At 43.7% G+C, this 14,720-nt stretch overlaps 1 protein-coding gene across 1 annotated transcript in view; it reads right to left on the bottom strand.

Annotated features, from left to right (window-relative positions):
• MEP1B (meprin A subunit beta) overlaps nucleotides 1–11,396 on the bottom strand; it is a 48,642-nt gene extending 37,246 nt beyond the window's left edge. The window contains exons 1-7 of the mRNA XM_082499223.1: nucleotides 11,240–11,396; nucleotides 10,116–10,281; nucleotides 8,481–8,596; nucleotides 5,504–5,572; nucleotides 4,901–5,006; nucleotides 3,985–4,092; nucleotides 1,163–1,219 (exon numbers count right to left, since the gene is read on the bottom strand). Coding sequence (XP_082355349.1) covers nucleotides 1,163–1,219; nucleotides 3,985–4,092; nucleotides 4,901–5,006; nucleotides 5,504–5,572; nucleotides 8,481–8,596; nucleotides 10,116–10,281; nucleotides 11,240–11,364 — 747 coding nt within the window. The 5' untranslated portion in view covers nucleotides 11,365–11,396. The remainder of the gene's footprint in view (nucleotides 1–1,162; nucleotides 1,220–3,984; nucleotides 4,093–4,900; nucleotides 5,007–5,503; nucleotides 5,573–8,480; nucleotides 8,597–10,115; nucleotides 10,282–11,239) is intronic.
• Nucleotides 11,397–14,720: the final 3,324 nt, after the last annotated feature.

The raw sequence follows: 14,720 nt of genomic DNA, 5'->3' as shown, positions 1-14,720 counted from the left end.
AAAAGACCTTGAAGTTATTTTACAAATGGATTTTGTATTTAAATTCAAAATTGTATTATTGCTCTGCTTTCTCCAATTTTATTGATGGTCTTGCTGGGAATGTGGAAATCTTAAAATATGCTCGTTACTGTATTAGAGCAAGTTTTTCTTGCAACTGTTTATTCAAAGCCTTTGGATGCAAGAGATGTCCAAGTTTTAAATAGTCTTACCAAAACAAACAAGTTCATTTCTGAGTGTTGGTAGGTCTGACACCAATTAGTTCTCTAGTCACACAGTCTTCCATGAAAGATAGAACAGACCAAAACTTGAATTCCAAATGCAGTAACAGAAGTTCTTAAAAATCTCCAACAAAATGAAAAACTAGCTGGTCACAGTCATATCCTGAAAAAGTATACCTTTTGCATATCATCTTGAATTGCTCAGGAAGTGTATCAGGGGACCATCTTCCTTAGTAGTTGGGAGCACAGAGAAAACTCACCCATCACTTTAGTAAGCAAGCATCCTATTTCACTTATGCTCCAAAACAGGAAAAATAGATGTAACTATTCCTAGGCAATGGCATCATTCTTTCTCAATGAAAGGTGAAAAAAACCTATTCTGCACTGTTGATCTATAGAAAACAAATGTTTTCATTTCTTAAGCTGTTGTTATTTTCATTCACATAGTAATGGTAAAAAACAAATCACAACATCAAATAAAACTTTGTCCTTGGGCAGGAGGAGAAAAAAAAAATTATCATCTCATAGATATCTTAGATGACAGCTGAACTTAAAAGAAACTCAACACTGCGACAGAGCATCTTTGCATGTCTTTCTAAAGATACTACTTTCAAAGTTCGTTTTGGTGAATTAAAATATGTGACATTAATGAAAGAAATTGTGTAATTAACAGAGTAGTAAAAGTTAGAGAAAATCAAGACAACAGTGAGAAGTTCCTAAAAGGTCCCTAATTCCACAGGGACAGATCTCAGTAATGATGTGAAGTTTGAGTGTCAGCAAAATCATTTATGAAAAGTCCTTATGAGCGTGGAAAAGTTAAGCCTGAAAAGTGGTTACTGAATACCATTTTCATTAATATACACTTCAGATCACCAACAGAATTAATGTAATTTCTCTCTCAGATAATCAGTAAGATGAAGAGGGGCTATACTTTAAAAGTTCACATGACAGGATTCTTGAACTGCATTTTGGTATTGGGCTTCTTCATCAAGCTGAAGATTCTAAACAAAATGAAAACATCATGAAAATGGACAAATACTCAAGATGTACCACAGCCCTTAGTTTAATCATTAATTTTCCACATTTCTACATAAGAATTGGCACCTAGAGGAAGACTCTTGATCTTTATGTGTACTGGATGCTTGTTTATGTTGCACAATATCTTTTATTTAACCAAATACCAAGAGATACACAAGACAGGAGAAGAATCAGATGAATGGGACAAGGCTCATTAAGCAGAAGGGTCCATCTTCCCTCCCTGGCACAATTACATTACAGAATAGCCAGCTCAGGAAAGCTGACTCTGTCACGCAATTCTTATGACAGGGCTTGCAACCAGCCATAACATTCTCCATTAATAAAAACAAAATGTGATCCCCAGACAACAGCAATCATAGATTGTTGAGAATATACTGCTTAAAATGAGAAAGCAAACACGTATCACAAAAGATGGGTGGTTAACCCTGCTACTTTTGAAAAGCTATCTTCCAAGTTGTTAACATGCTAGAGAAATACACCTTTTTAGTGTGATTCTGGCAGCTTCCCCAAGTCAGAATTCCAATCATCAGTTCTACAACCTCAAACACGCAAGATGCGTTCATGTCGAAGAGCTCAATCCCCTGTATCAGTTTCCTAGCTCTTCATGCCTTTCTCACAGATCACAGAATCACAGAATCATCAGAGCTGGAAGGGACCTCTAGAGATCATCTAGTCCAACTCCCCTGCTAAAGCAGGATTGCCCACAGCACATTACTCAGGACTGCATCCAGGCAGGTCTTGAAAATCTCCAGGGAAGGGGACTCCACAACCTCCCTGGGCAGCCTGTGCCAGTGCTCTGTCACCCTCACCGTAAAGAACTGTTTCCGTGTATTTGAACGGAACTTCCTGTGTTCCAACTTGTGCCCATTGCCCCTCGTCCTGTTACTTGGAACCATTGAAAAGAGCCTGGCTCCATCCTCCTTCAACCCACCCTTTAGATACTTGTATGTCATAATAAGGTCTCCCCTCAGCCTTCTCTTCTCCAGGCTAAAGAGTCCCAGCTCTCTCAGCCTTTCCTCATAAGGCAGATGCTCCAATCCCTCAATCATCTTAGTTGCTCTTCGCTGGACTCGCTCCAGCAGTTCCCTGTCCCTCTTGAACTGGGGAGCCCAAAACTGGACACAGTATTCCAGTTGTGGCCTCACCAGTGCAGAGTAGAGGGGGAGAATGACCTCCCTCGACCTACTGGCCACACTCTTCCCTGTGCAGCCCAGGATTCCATTGGCCTTTTTGGCAACAAGGGCACATTGCTGGGCCATGGATAATTTACTGTCTACCACAACCCTCAGATCCTTCTCCTCCAAGCTACTTCCCAGCAGGTCCGCCCCTAACCTGTACTGGTGCCTAGCATTCTTCCTCCCCAGGTGCAGGACCTTGCACTTGGTTTTGTTGAACCTCATTAGGTTCTTCTCTGCCCAGCTCTCCAGCCTGTCCAGGTCACGCTGGATGGCAGCACGGCCCTCTGGGGTGTCAGCCACCCCACCCAGTTTGGTATCATCAGCAAACTTGCTGAGGATACACTCTGTCCCCTCATCCAGGTCATTAATGAATATATTAAACAAAATTGGACCAAGTATTGACCCCTGGGGGACACCACTGGTTACAGGCCTCCAACTAGACTCTCTGCCGCTGATCACAACCCTCTGAGTTCTGTCCCGCAGCCAACTCTCAATCCACCTCACTGTCACCTCATCTAGCCCATACTTCCTCAGCTTCCTAATGAGGATGTCATGGGAGACAGTGTCAAAAGCCTTGCTAAAGTCAAGGTAGATGACATCCATGACTCTCCCCTCATCCAGCCAACCAGTTATAACATCATAGAAAGCTATCAGATTGGTCAAGCATGATTTACCCTTGGTAAATCCATGTTGACCACTTCCAATAACTTCCTGTTCCTCAATGTGTTTGGAGATGACATCCAGAATGAGTCGCTCCATTACCTTCCCTTCACTCAACACAAAGAACAACATGCATCATCTTTGCCATCTCTAACCAGTGAGGTTGCCTATGCCTCAAATACTAGGCTTGTCTCACACAAAGCTCAAGCAGTGTACCCCAAAACTTGTCAAACTCTGTAGAAACTACAAAATAAACTCTCCAGCTCTCTGGTTCAACATGCAGAATTCAACTGGTTGTCCTGACTTATGATCCACCCAGTGACTACCTCTGTGTATGTAGTTCTGCATCTACTCCAAAGTCATTTACTCAAAGTGTGCCTGAAAGAAGGCAACAAGAGCAATGATTTAATGACACGTATCTTTTTCACATTGCAGCCTCTCTCACAACATACTGGAAGAGAGGTGGTAGCAGCAATACCCACTACTCAGGCTGCACTTTGAGTCCTGAGAATTATGATTTAGTAATTTCTGACATAAAAGGTCAAAAATGTCAATAAAACAGAGAACTATCTATTTTATTTCCCCCAGAAGCAGCAGTAACAAACAGTTCTGGAGGAGCAAATCATTCAGATTGAGAACACTAAGCTAAAGACTTAACTCAAAAGTTTGGAGCAGAGCTTACTGTTGGCAAAACCTGTTCCTGGTAGCACTTCATGTTGATAACAGAAAGCTTAAGAACAGACAGGCCTACTTCTGAGTTCTGTATATAGCAGGAACATAGCATGTCCAGAGCACAAACAAGTTTCATACAAATTTTTTTATTTGGCATTTTTATTTAGAGAAAAATGTTATCATTTATTCCCCAACACATCAAAGAAGAAAAAGCTTACCACAAATTCTCCGTAGTCAAAACGATGTCTTAGATTTAGATGGCTAACAAGATTTCTAGTAACCTGGTTAGTATCTGCCCAAGGAAGAGATACACAAATAGGACAGATCTGAATTTGGAGGGGAAGGGGAAAGAGAAAGAATTAAAAAAAGTTATTGGTAATACATTAAAGACACGTTCTATAGAAATAATTAGTCTATTACTCATCCCCTACCAAAATACAGGAAAGATGTTCACATAAAATCATAATTCTAAGTGTTCTTTTCCTCAACTGCTTAACATTCAATAATTACATTTCAACTTGCCAAATTTCTTAACTGTTTCTCTTAGGAGTGGGGGGTTATCATGTCTGTCTGGCAGTCTTTGTGTCAATTTCTGTTGCTTAAAATTTAGAAAAGCAAGTGATTACTGCATCCTATTTATTGTTTGGGAGGATTTTCATACAATTGACATCATCAAGTAAGCCGAAAGAAAAAAATAACACACCCTATACAGATGAAAAGAATATAAGACCAAATAGATTTTTCTCCTTCACTCCCTTTGATTATCTTAGATTACTTTTCAAGTAACTGTAGGTTTCAAATGAAACGCTAGTTAGGTTACAAATGGGATTCTATAGAAACAGTTCTAAATTACTAAATGAAGAAGAGTGTCAGGCTCAAAAACTGAGTTTGTTTCACATCAAGATAAATGAGACAGCTAAGTCAGAAGTGCCTTGTAACTGACAAGAGGCTGGACAAGAAATATTTTCAAATGGAAGCCATTCCTCTAGTTAAATAATGCACTGCATTATGAGTACGGTCTTCCTCAGACCACAGTGATCTTTACAGATATAGACTAGCTACTGCACATTTAAAATTGTTCACATAATTATAAAGAAAGTAGCTTAAGCAGCATACATAAGCAACTCTACTTACTACAGGAACTATCTGGTAAAGATGTCTATTATTACAGTGATCCAGCAAACGTTGTCTGGTAAAATTGGCCTCCTGACACAGGGGGCATTTGAAGGTTGGATGTCCACTGTAAACAGAAATACACAGTATTAAACAGAAAGGAGAGTTTTAGGTGTAGTATTACAGAAAGCTTAATTCATCTGTTATCTTGTCATTATTTTCCCTTATTTTGATAACGACAAAAAAAAAACCCACCCTCACTGACATAATAGCAGATCTAATGGAGTCCCACTGCTGTTTCCAAATTGCAACTTTAAAACCCGTTTAAAGCACCTAAATGAGTTCTTCTGAGACTTGGACTTCAGAAAATTCTTTTGTTCCAACTGCAAATGCACCCTGTTCTTACTTACTGGTAAAATCTTTTAGTTCAAATCCTTCAGTAAAGTATTGAAAAAAAAACAAGTTCTAACATACAGATGCAAATGTAGAAGAAACTACAGAGGGGTTTTTTAATACAACTTGTTCTAGGTGTTCGTGGGTTGTTTTTTTTCAAGTTAGTAGAAGCTTGCACTATGATTATCTGGATCTATTTTAATAGTAACTATAGAAAAATAAGCAGCCTACCTTGTTTCTCCTTGAAGTATTTGATTATTAGCGATCTCGCCATTATCAGATATTGCATCACTCCTGCTACTTTAAATGAAGAAAAAAAAAGACACCAATGAAAATTGTGATTATTTTACTCTACCATCAAATTTTTTAGAAGCTTAACAGTAGCAGGGGAAAAAAAGATATATATGTATCTCCATTAAGTCCCATGAATTTCAAGGCAAAACATAAAATGGCACATATCTCAACTCTCACAACTTTTTTCTTTGGATGAAGGTATGTCTCAGTATTTAGTTACCATGGTGACCCTTAGTGGAATACTACACAACTTGATAGGAAAGTGGTATACAAGACAACAGACATTTAGTCAACAAGAGTGGTAATAGAGGTTACAGCCAAACAGCTCAAAAGGCATTATAAACAACATGAATGTAAGACAGGTAGCACTTTTGAAGGTTTTTGACTTAGGACTATGTAAATAGGCATTTAACTGCCAGGTGTTTACACAAACAATTTACAACTTTCAACTACGGCAAGATAAATTTTCTTACACTGTGCACAAAATAAACTCTTTCCTAAAGTAAGAGTGACAAACAGGAACATTTTAGAAAGTAAATTTGACCATATATGCACTTCTAGCTAAGCCAGAAGAAACTGCTCAGACATGCTGATCATCCTAATAACATAAATATTTACAGTCACAAATCTGGTCATGGTACATTTTTTATACTTCTGTAGTATTATAAGTACAGGTATTCTACTGTGGCATAGTCAATAAATAGTGATATAACAATATTCCAGAAAGAATAGAATAGAATAGAATAGAATAGAATAGAATAGAATAGAATAGAATAGAATAGAATAGAATAGAATAGAATAGAATAGAATATTACATTACAATTGGAAGAGACCCAAAACGATCATCTAGTCCAATTGACTGGCTGCTCCAGGGCTGACCAAATGTTAAAGCATGTAATTAAGGGTATTGTCCAAATGCCTTTTAGACACTGACAGGCTTGGGGTATCAAACACCTCCCTAGAAAGCCTGTTCCAATGTTTGACCACCCTCCTGGTAAAGAAATGTTTCCTAATGTCCACTCTAAACCTGCCCTGGCGCAGCTTTGAACCATTCCCATGTGTCTTATCACGGGGTACCAGGGAGAAGAGATCAGCACCTCCTTCTCCACTTCCCCTCCTCAGGAAGCTGTAGAGAGCAATGATGTCTCCCCTCAGCCCCCCTATTCCCTGAACTAGACAAGCCCAAAGTCCTTAACTGTTCCTCATAGGACATTCCTTCCAGCCCTTTCACCAGCTTTCTTGCCCTCCTACTCTGGACACATTCAAGGACCTTCACATCCTTCTTGAATTGTGGGCCCCAGAACTGCACACAGTACTCAGGGTGAGGTTGCACCAAGGCTGAATACAGTGGGACAATCATCTCCTTTGACCAGCTGGCTATGCTGTGTTTGATGCACCCCAAGATGCGGTTTGTCCTTTTGGCTGCCCAGGCATGCTGCTGACTCACATTGAGCCTGCTGTCAACCAGCACCCCCAGATCCCTTCCTGCAGGGCTGCTCTCCAGCCACTCCTCTCCCAACTTATACTTGTGCCTGGCATTACTCCGTCCTAGGTGCAGAATTTCAACTTGTTAAATTTCATCCCATTAATCGTAGCCCAATGCTCCAATCTATCTAGATCCCTCTGCAAGGCAACCCATCCCTTGAGAGAGTCAACAGCACCTCCCAGTCTGGTATCATCAGCAAACCTGCTAATGGTACATTCAACTCCTGCGTCCGGAACATTGATAAATATATTGAACAGGACTGGCCCTAGAACTGAACCCTGAGGAAGACTGCTGCTGACCGGTCACCAGCCTGATGTAGCCCCATTCACTACAACCCTTTGAGCTCTGCCATTCAGCCAGTTTTTCACCCAGTGCACAATGAACTCGCTCATACCACACTTGGATAACTTGTCCGGAAGGATGCTGTGAGGGACAGTATCAAAAGCCTTACTAAAATCCAGAAAAACTTCATCCACTGCCTTCCCTTCACCCACTAGGCAGGTGACCTTATCATAGAAGGAAATCAATCAGTTAAACAGGACTTTCCCTTTGTGAACCCATGTTGACTGTTCCTGATGACTGCCTTATTCTTTAAAAGCCTTTCAATAGTACTCAGTATAATCTTCTTTGTAATTTTTCCAGGAACATTGCTGCAGCTAGTTCTGCTAACAGCCTAAAGTTCCGCTTTCAATATACTGATGGGTTGAAAACCAAACACAGAGAAGTTCAGACTGCTAAAAAGAGAAAATACATGTCAAAAGAAAGTAAATAAAGGACAGGCTACATATATGTATATAAAATAAAGCTCTATGAATCTAATATGTAAAAAAAGGTCTTCAAAAATAAGCAAAAATCCTCAACCAAACCAAACACATCAGTGCGAAGGTACGAATACAAAAGTTCTTTAGCTTTACTGCCTGAAAACAAATGGTAAGTGGCATTTGTATTGTATGGTGTGTAACATACTGGAGTTCCTTATACATTTCATAAGAGATCAGTTCAAAATAAATTCAATCAGAAAGCAAAAGCTCACTCAGTAATGTTTTGAAACAGGATACCCACTAAAACAGACTTAGGAAAGGGGAGGTTGGGAATAAAAAGCGAAGGAAACTTCCCTGAATCTAAATATTATAAAATTTGTTACAAAGGAAACCGCTCAAAAGCTGTCAAGGCAATCAAAGTAAGCTGCAAATACTATACACTTTTTAGAGAGCCCCTAGAAGACATTCCAAACCAACAGGTAGAAAGGTTTTCTTCTGTTTGCTAAGAGTAAAGAAAAGGACCTGGAAAGACTGTAATTTTCTGAAGCACTAAAATATGGACAATAATTATTGCAAAAAGAAGGCGTGCCCTGGAAAAAAAAAATATTTTCTTTTGGGGGTGGGGGGAGAAGAAGATGCATCGTTATACATAAAACACCCAGATTACCTGTTCCCTGTTGAATCTTGGGAAATCTGTAAGTTTGGAATAATAGAAGAAACACCATATTCATCCTGATACTTCTTACACGTTTTATAATGCTGTCTCATCCACGAAAATCTAACCTGTAAACGAAATGCCAAATTATTGAAATTATACTAAACAATCCTGGGATAGAAGGAAGAGACAATTCTGCCAACAGAAAGCAATGCATGCAGAAATTATTTAGGTATCATATGCAGAAGAAACCAGAACTTGTGTTTCCCCTCTCAGCATGAATACTTTCTTCCCCAACAGGAGATCTTCATTTCGTTTTTCCATAGAGCCTCTGTCACTCTGTGAGACTGGAAAACATTCCCACTCCCCAAACCTCCAACAGCCAAGCCACTGAGAGCTCTCTCAGGTGTGAAAGAAGCGAGTAAACTCCATTTAACTGTAACAAAGTCACAGGAACTACACCTCCCAGATCCAGGATCAATGACTGATGAGCTAGGACAAAGAGGCACCAAGAGGATGGGATAAGCAACACTGCTCCTTCTGTCTTCTCTGGCCTGCTGTTACCTTGTGCAGAGCAAAGTCTTTTTGCATTACATGTGTTCTGAGAACACAGAACTTTTCTGAGAGGAATAAAAAAGGGGGGGAGGGGGGGGGAAGGTGAATGAACACCAACTTAAGGCTGCCTATCCAGCTTAAATGCAAGGAAGGAAAATGAGTTGCTCAGATTTGTCAGAAGACAGCTGTGCTGGACATGCCCTATATCAGAATTTCAGGTCCAACAGCACTGTCAGAAAGTGCTTACAGGTTTACAGGCTGAACAAGATCACATCTCACATGCCTGTGCCTAAATTCCATTAGAGTTCTTCTGGGGATCCATTTGGTTCTTCCTTCCAGTTTACCAGCTTACCATTGTTTCTTTCTCCCAGCTTTTCATCCTAATGAATAACGTGGAACAAAGCAAGCAGCTCAGCTTTCCACTAGGGCTAATCTTCACATTGGCAGAATTAAGTCCCAGGTGAAACAAAACAAACATCAAGACAACTCCCTGGATTTGATGCAATTTGATGTAAACAAAATGTGTGGCTGAAATCTTGCATCCATTTATATCAGAAGAGAGATTACTCTTGATTTCAGTGGGGGTCAAGATCTCACCCAATGTTCTGAAAATAGTGACGAAGGGAATGTAAACAGACTGATGGGGCAGAGGGAAATTACACATAATTGTATGTACACCAAGAGTAATCAACCCTTATTTTTTAGTTTTAAATTAAATTTTGCAGTAGCTCTAAGCACTTTCACTTCTATAGTGAAAGTTTCTGAGGTTTTCCATATATCTGCAACTTTCGCTTTCAGTTGTCTAACTTTTTTTTGTCAGTTTTACAGCTATATCCAGTTTTTGCATTGTTTTGGGGAAAAACTAGCATTCCACTTAAAAAGTCCTTATAGACAATACAAGATCCTTTTCAGTTTACTTCTGTTAGGCATACCTAGCAGGCACTGCACGCCTAGTATATGCACAAGCCATATAAAGCTAAATTCAAATTGCTATAGGCTCTTTAGCTCCAAGACAAGAATGACACACAGTAAAACTGTGTCTGGTCAGAAATAAGAACAATTTATCCAACTTTTTGTAAAGTTTTACTCTACCTGCTTCTCACAGCATCTACAGCCCCCAGAAGCTTTCTTCATACTGTTTTCAACATCTAGAGCCCTTTTGGGATATGTTCTTTCTTTTTTAGTCACGCTCCCCCGGCAGAGAGGACAATGTGTTCCACTTTCTCTGATAGCTGTCAAGAAGCACTTCCTGCAAAACCTAAATTTAAAAGTTACCACAAACACAGGTTAGCAAAGTGAAGAGAGTTAGATACTTTGTCCTTGAAGAGAGCTGGGTGATTATTAAGGAAAAAAAAGATATATATCAGAGTAATAGTCTACTGAATAGAAATCTTTATAAATATAAGCAAAACAAAGTAATGGTGCTTACAAAGAAGTATACAGCAATTAGGGGAACTTGGCAATGCACGTTAGGTGAAGATCTTAGTATTTACTGACTAGTATTTCTGAACTGTAGACTGGATTGATCATTAATGAGATATTAAATGGTGCAGCAGGCACGTGACATTGGAAAAATCTTATCAGAGTAACTCCTGTTTATTGTCCTTAGGCAGAGCCAAAAATACTGCAAAGCTTCATTTAGCACGCTTTTCCAAAGATCTTAGTTCACCGGCTTTTGCAGTTCTCCCCCTTTCTTTCCTGGCGTACCAAGTGCTGAAGCTATTTTGCTTCTCTACAAAGTAGTACTTTGTAAATTAAAGGTTCCTCTGAAAAACGCCGAACAGACGAACTGAAAAGAGAGAGCTACGGTCCTTGTTTGAAAACAAACAGCAAACTATAAAGTTAAAAACGCGAGTTAGGTTAGACGTGCGAGAGGTGCGAAACCCGCTCACCACCGACCAGACAACCGGGGCCTTTGCTCCACCAGGCGCCTTTCCTGACTGACATCCCCCCCAACCTCCCCCCACACACCACCCCTCCACCAAAATTCCCTACAAAAATAAAGAGGCGAGGGAAGGGGCGAGCTGGGGCAGCACCTCCCACGGCGGCCTTGAAGTCAGCCCCCGGGGCGGCGGGTGGCAGCAGTCCCCCGGCGCGGCCGGCTCCAGGCCCAGGGTCTGCGCCCGGGGGTTGGAGGGTGCAGAGAACCCGAAGAGACGGAGAACCGGCGGTAAAAAGGCTTTGAGGGGGAGGGGGTGTCAGGGAGGAATACCTACACGTGCTGGCAGTTCGCGGTCCTCACGGGCGTTTTGAACACCTCCTGGCAGACGGGACAGTAAAAATCATCCTCGCTGAAGCACGCTGATGCTGCTGCCGCCGTCGCGGCGGCTCCCTCGGCCATGGCAACACGTCAGGGCCTTCTCCGTGCCGATCGGCGACGAGGAACCAGCCCCGCCCTGGCGAGCTGGAGGCTTTGAGCTCCGCGGGGCGCCGCCGGAGAGGGGCGCGGGGCGAAGGAAGGCACCGGGGGTCCGGGAGAAGATGGCGGGTGGGCACCTGGCGCCAGGTGGGAGGCCGGGGCTGCGGCGGAGGCGGTGGGGGAGCGGGCCCGGCCTGCGCGCCGCACGCCCCGCCCCTGCCTTCCCCCACCTCCCTCCCTCCCTCCCCCCCCAGCCCGGCAAGCGCCCCCGCCCCGCGCTCTACCTGGCGGTGCCCGGGGAGGGAGGGAGACACAGCAGCGGCTGCTGCTGCCGCCTCCTCCTCCTTCTCCTCCTCCTCCTCCTCCTCCTCCTAGCGGCCCAGCCGCAGCTCCGGCCGGGCTCCCGGCAGCACCCACGCCCCACCGCCGCCGCTCTGCCGGGGGTGGGCAGGGGCGGGACCGGGGCCTGGGTTTCCATGGCGATCGCCTGCCGGCCCGGCGGGGCCGCTATGACACGGCGGGGTGGCCTCACACTCTCTCTCTCCCTCCCTCCCTTCGCTCCGCCCTGTCTTGCCCTGGAGGCTTCCCCGCTCCGCCTACCGCTCTCCGCCGGCCCCTCCGCCCTCCTGGGGCTCGCCGGCGCCGTGCACCTCCCCTTCCGCAGGCGTCGGGGGCCCGCGGGCGCCGCCGGGTAGGGCCGAGGGACTGGCTGCGGAGCGGGAGGGGGCACTCGCTGTGGCGGCAGATGGTCCCACACCTTCAGCGTGTGACTGCCAGGGCCGGAGGCCGCGCCGTGGCCCAGGGGTCGGCGTCCCGGTCCCCGGCGCCGGCCCCCGGCCTAGGCCCTACCTCAGAGGAAAGCCTCACCACTCTGTGAGGAGAAATGGGTCCTTCCCCTTCGTTTTCCCTGTCTCCTCGGGACTGCAGCTGCCTATACCGTAGCTAGAAGTTCAGAGAAGATCACTAGGTGGGGGAGGCCTGCTGGTGGTTCACCTGTGCCTTGCAGCCTCCAGGCGTTTCAAAGCTATGGACACTTCTGACCGGTCCACCAGAGCTGCCTCTTGTGATAATGGCGACCCCACCGTTTGGGCTCGTGGTTTAGAGGGGAGAGAGGGAACTGCAGGAGGCGAAGCTGAAGCTCAGGTCTGTCTTCAGGTGGGGATGAGTGGGTACTCAGCACTGGTGAGGCCCCACCTCAAACGCTGTATTCGATTTTGCGCCCCTCACTACAAGAAAGACCTTGAGGTGCTGGAGCATGTCCAGAGAAGGGCAACGAAGCTGTTGAGGGGTCTAAAGAACAAGTCTTATGAGGAGCAGCTGGGAGAACTGGGGTTGTTTAGTCCGGAGAAAAGGAGGCTTAGGGGAGACCTTATTGCTCTCCTGAAAGGAGATTGTAGAGAAGTGGGGGTCAGTCTCTTCTCACTTGTACCAAGTGCAAGTGGTAGGACAAGAGGAAAAGTCCTCAAGCTGCATTGGGGGAGATTCAGATTGGGTATTGGGAAAAATTTCTTCACTGAAAGGGTTGTCAAACATTGGAACGGGCTGCCCAGGGAAGTGGTAGAATCACCATCCCTGGAAGTATTCAAAAGATGGGCAGACATAGTGATTAGGGACATGGTTTAGTGATGGTTTTGGCAGTGTTAGGTTGATGGTTGGACCTGATGATCTTAAAGATCCCTTCCAACCTAGATGATTCTATGATTCTATTCTGTGAAGGATGCTGGCTCTGGTTTCTTATTCAGGATCTATCACCATTACTATTAGCTAAAAATGGTAGTATTCTCCTAAGTAAAAGCAGAGACAGCAGAGCAAAAGCCAATGACTGCCCTAAATACCTTGGTTTTAGACCACATGGAGGCAAAACTTGAATGCCTCTAAGTGCCAGGAGATCTGAAATGCTAAAGGGAAGCACATTTGAAGCGATGGGTCCAATGTAGGAGTTAAGTCGCCTTGGCTGTGATATTTACTGCCCATACTTCAGGTCGGGAGAAAATCTGGTAGAATATGCAGAACTCCTTAGGCAGGGATCTCCCTGGAGAGGAAAGGCCTGGGATTTGAGGTGTTGCAGTAAGGCATCCTCTAGTAACTTTGGCTGTGCTAGCTCAAGAGGTTACTGCTCCCCTGTGCTTGTCACTGCTCAGTTAAAGGCTGCTAAGGGTTAGCTGAGCTCTTCATGGGCTGGGAAAAAAGCCCTACTATTCAAAGTGATTAACTTCTTCCCTGAAATTAAGTGGGAAGCCAGGCCGGTAGATCTGGGTAGGCATGATGGGTAGTGGCAGTTGGTGGCAGTAACCTCTTCAACAGTGCAAGTACAGCCAGAAGAAGACGCAGAGCTACACCTTCAGTGGTTAACAGCCTGCAGAATGCTTCTTGTGTGGTTTTGGGTCAGTTAGGACTGTACCACAGCTGTATAGCCAGCTTCATGTGTGCCCTATCCATGCTGTGACAGTACATTAAAATGAGGAATTACAGAAGCCTCAGATCAGATGTTATCACGCTATCACCTTGCGTTTCTCATTGGGAGAATGAGAAGGGAGCACAGCCTTCAGCCTTGGCACGTGAGAGGCTGGCAGAGATGGGCTTCCAAGTCTTTTTGGGCTTCCAGTTCTTTTTGGGTTTCCAAGTCTTTTCAGTCTTCCTGTATGACTTCAGCAAAGCATGTCCTTATGCCTCAATTTCTCAATCTGTAAAAAGGGAGCAGTTTTTAATCACTGAATAAGGCTGCTGTGAAGTTAAATTAATTACTGCAGGTAAAAAGGATTATGTCCTTTGAAGGCAGGTGCTAAACAAAAGCAAAGATTTATTACTAAAGGAACATGATAGGTCCATTTGAACTTTGTTCAGGAGACTGCAGTATTTTTCGATTAGTAGCTTTTGGCAGGGGGAGAAATTGCGCAGATGACCTCAGGGAAGTAAACTACAGGAAGGTGTGTGTGAAGGCATTCATGCTCTTGCTAACATTATTGTAAATCTTGATCCTTTAATAAAGCTGTGACCTTGGAGTTGACAACTGGTACGCCACAGAGCAATATATAGCATGGCACCAGCCTTGTAAATCTTCTGTAGTTTTTGCCATTGACATAGACAACATGTAAAGTGAAATCAGGCAGTTGAAGTTTATGAAACACATTTATTTGAAGGAAAGCATTTTAAATCAGACTTTTTAGATGAAATGAAACCAATGGCCCGCCAACTTTTATTTCTTGTGATAAAACGTGGTTGCGAAATGAAATCTTAACAGTGAAAACTTGTAGAACTGCTCATAAAATTTTGCCACTTGCAGGGGGCAGCTGCCACTGAAGAGGTACAATTTAGATCACCCTTGCACAGCTGTTGTA

The sequence above is a fragment of the Vanellus vanellus genome, assembly GCF_965231255.1.
Source record: "Vanellus vanellus genome assembly, chromosome: 2".
NCBI lineage: Eukaryota > Metazoa > Chordata > Aves > Charadriiformes > Charadriidae > Vanellus > Vanellus vanellus.
The sequence above is the reverse complement of the archived record's forward strand: the minus strand, read 5'-3'. Positions and strand labels throughout refer to the sequence as shown.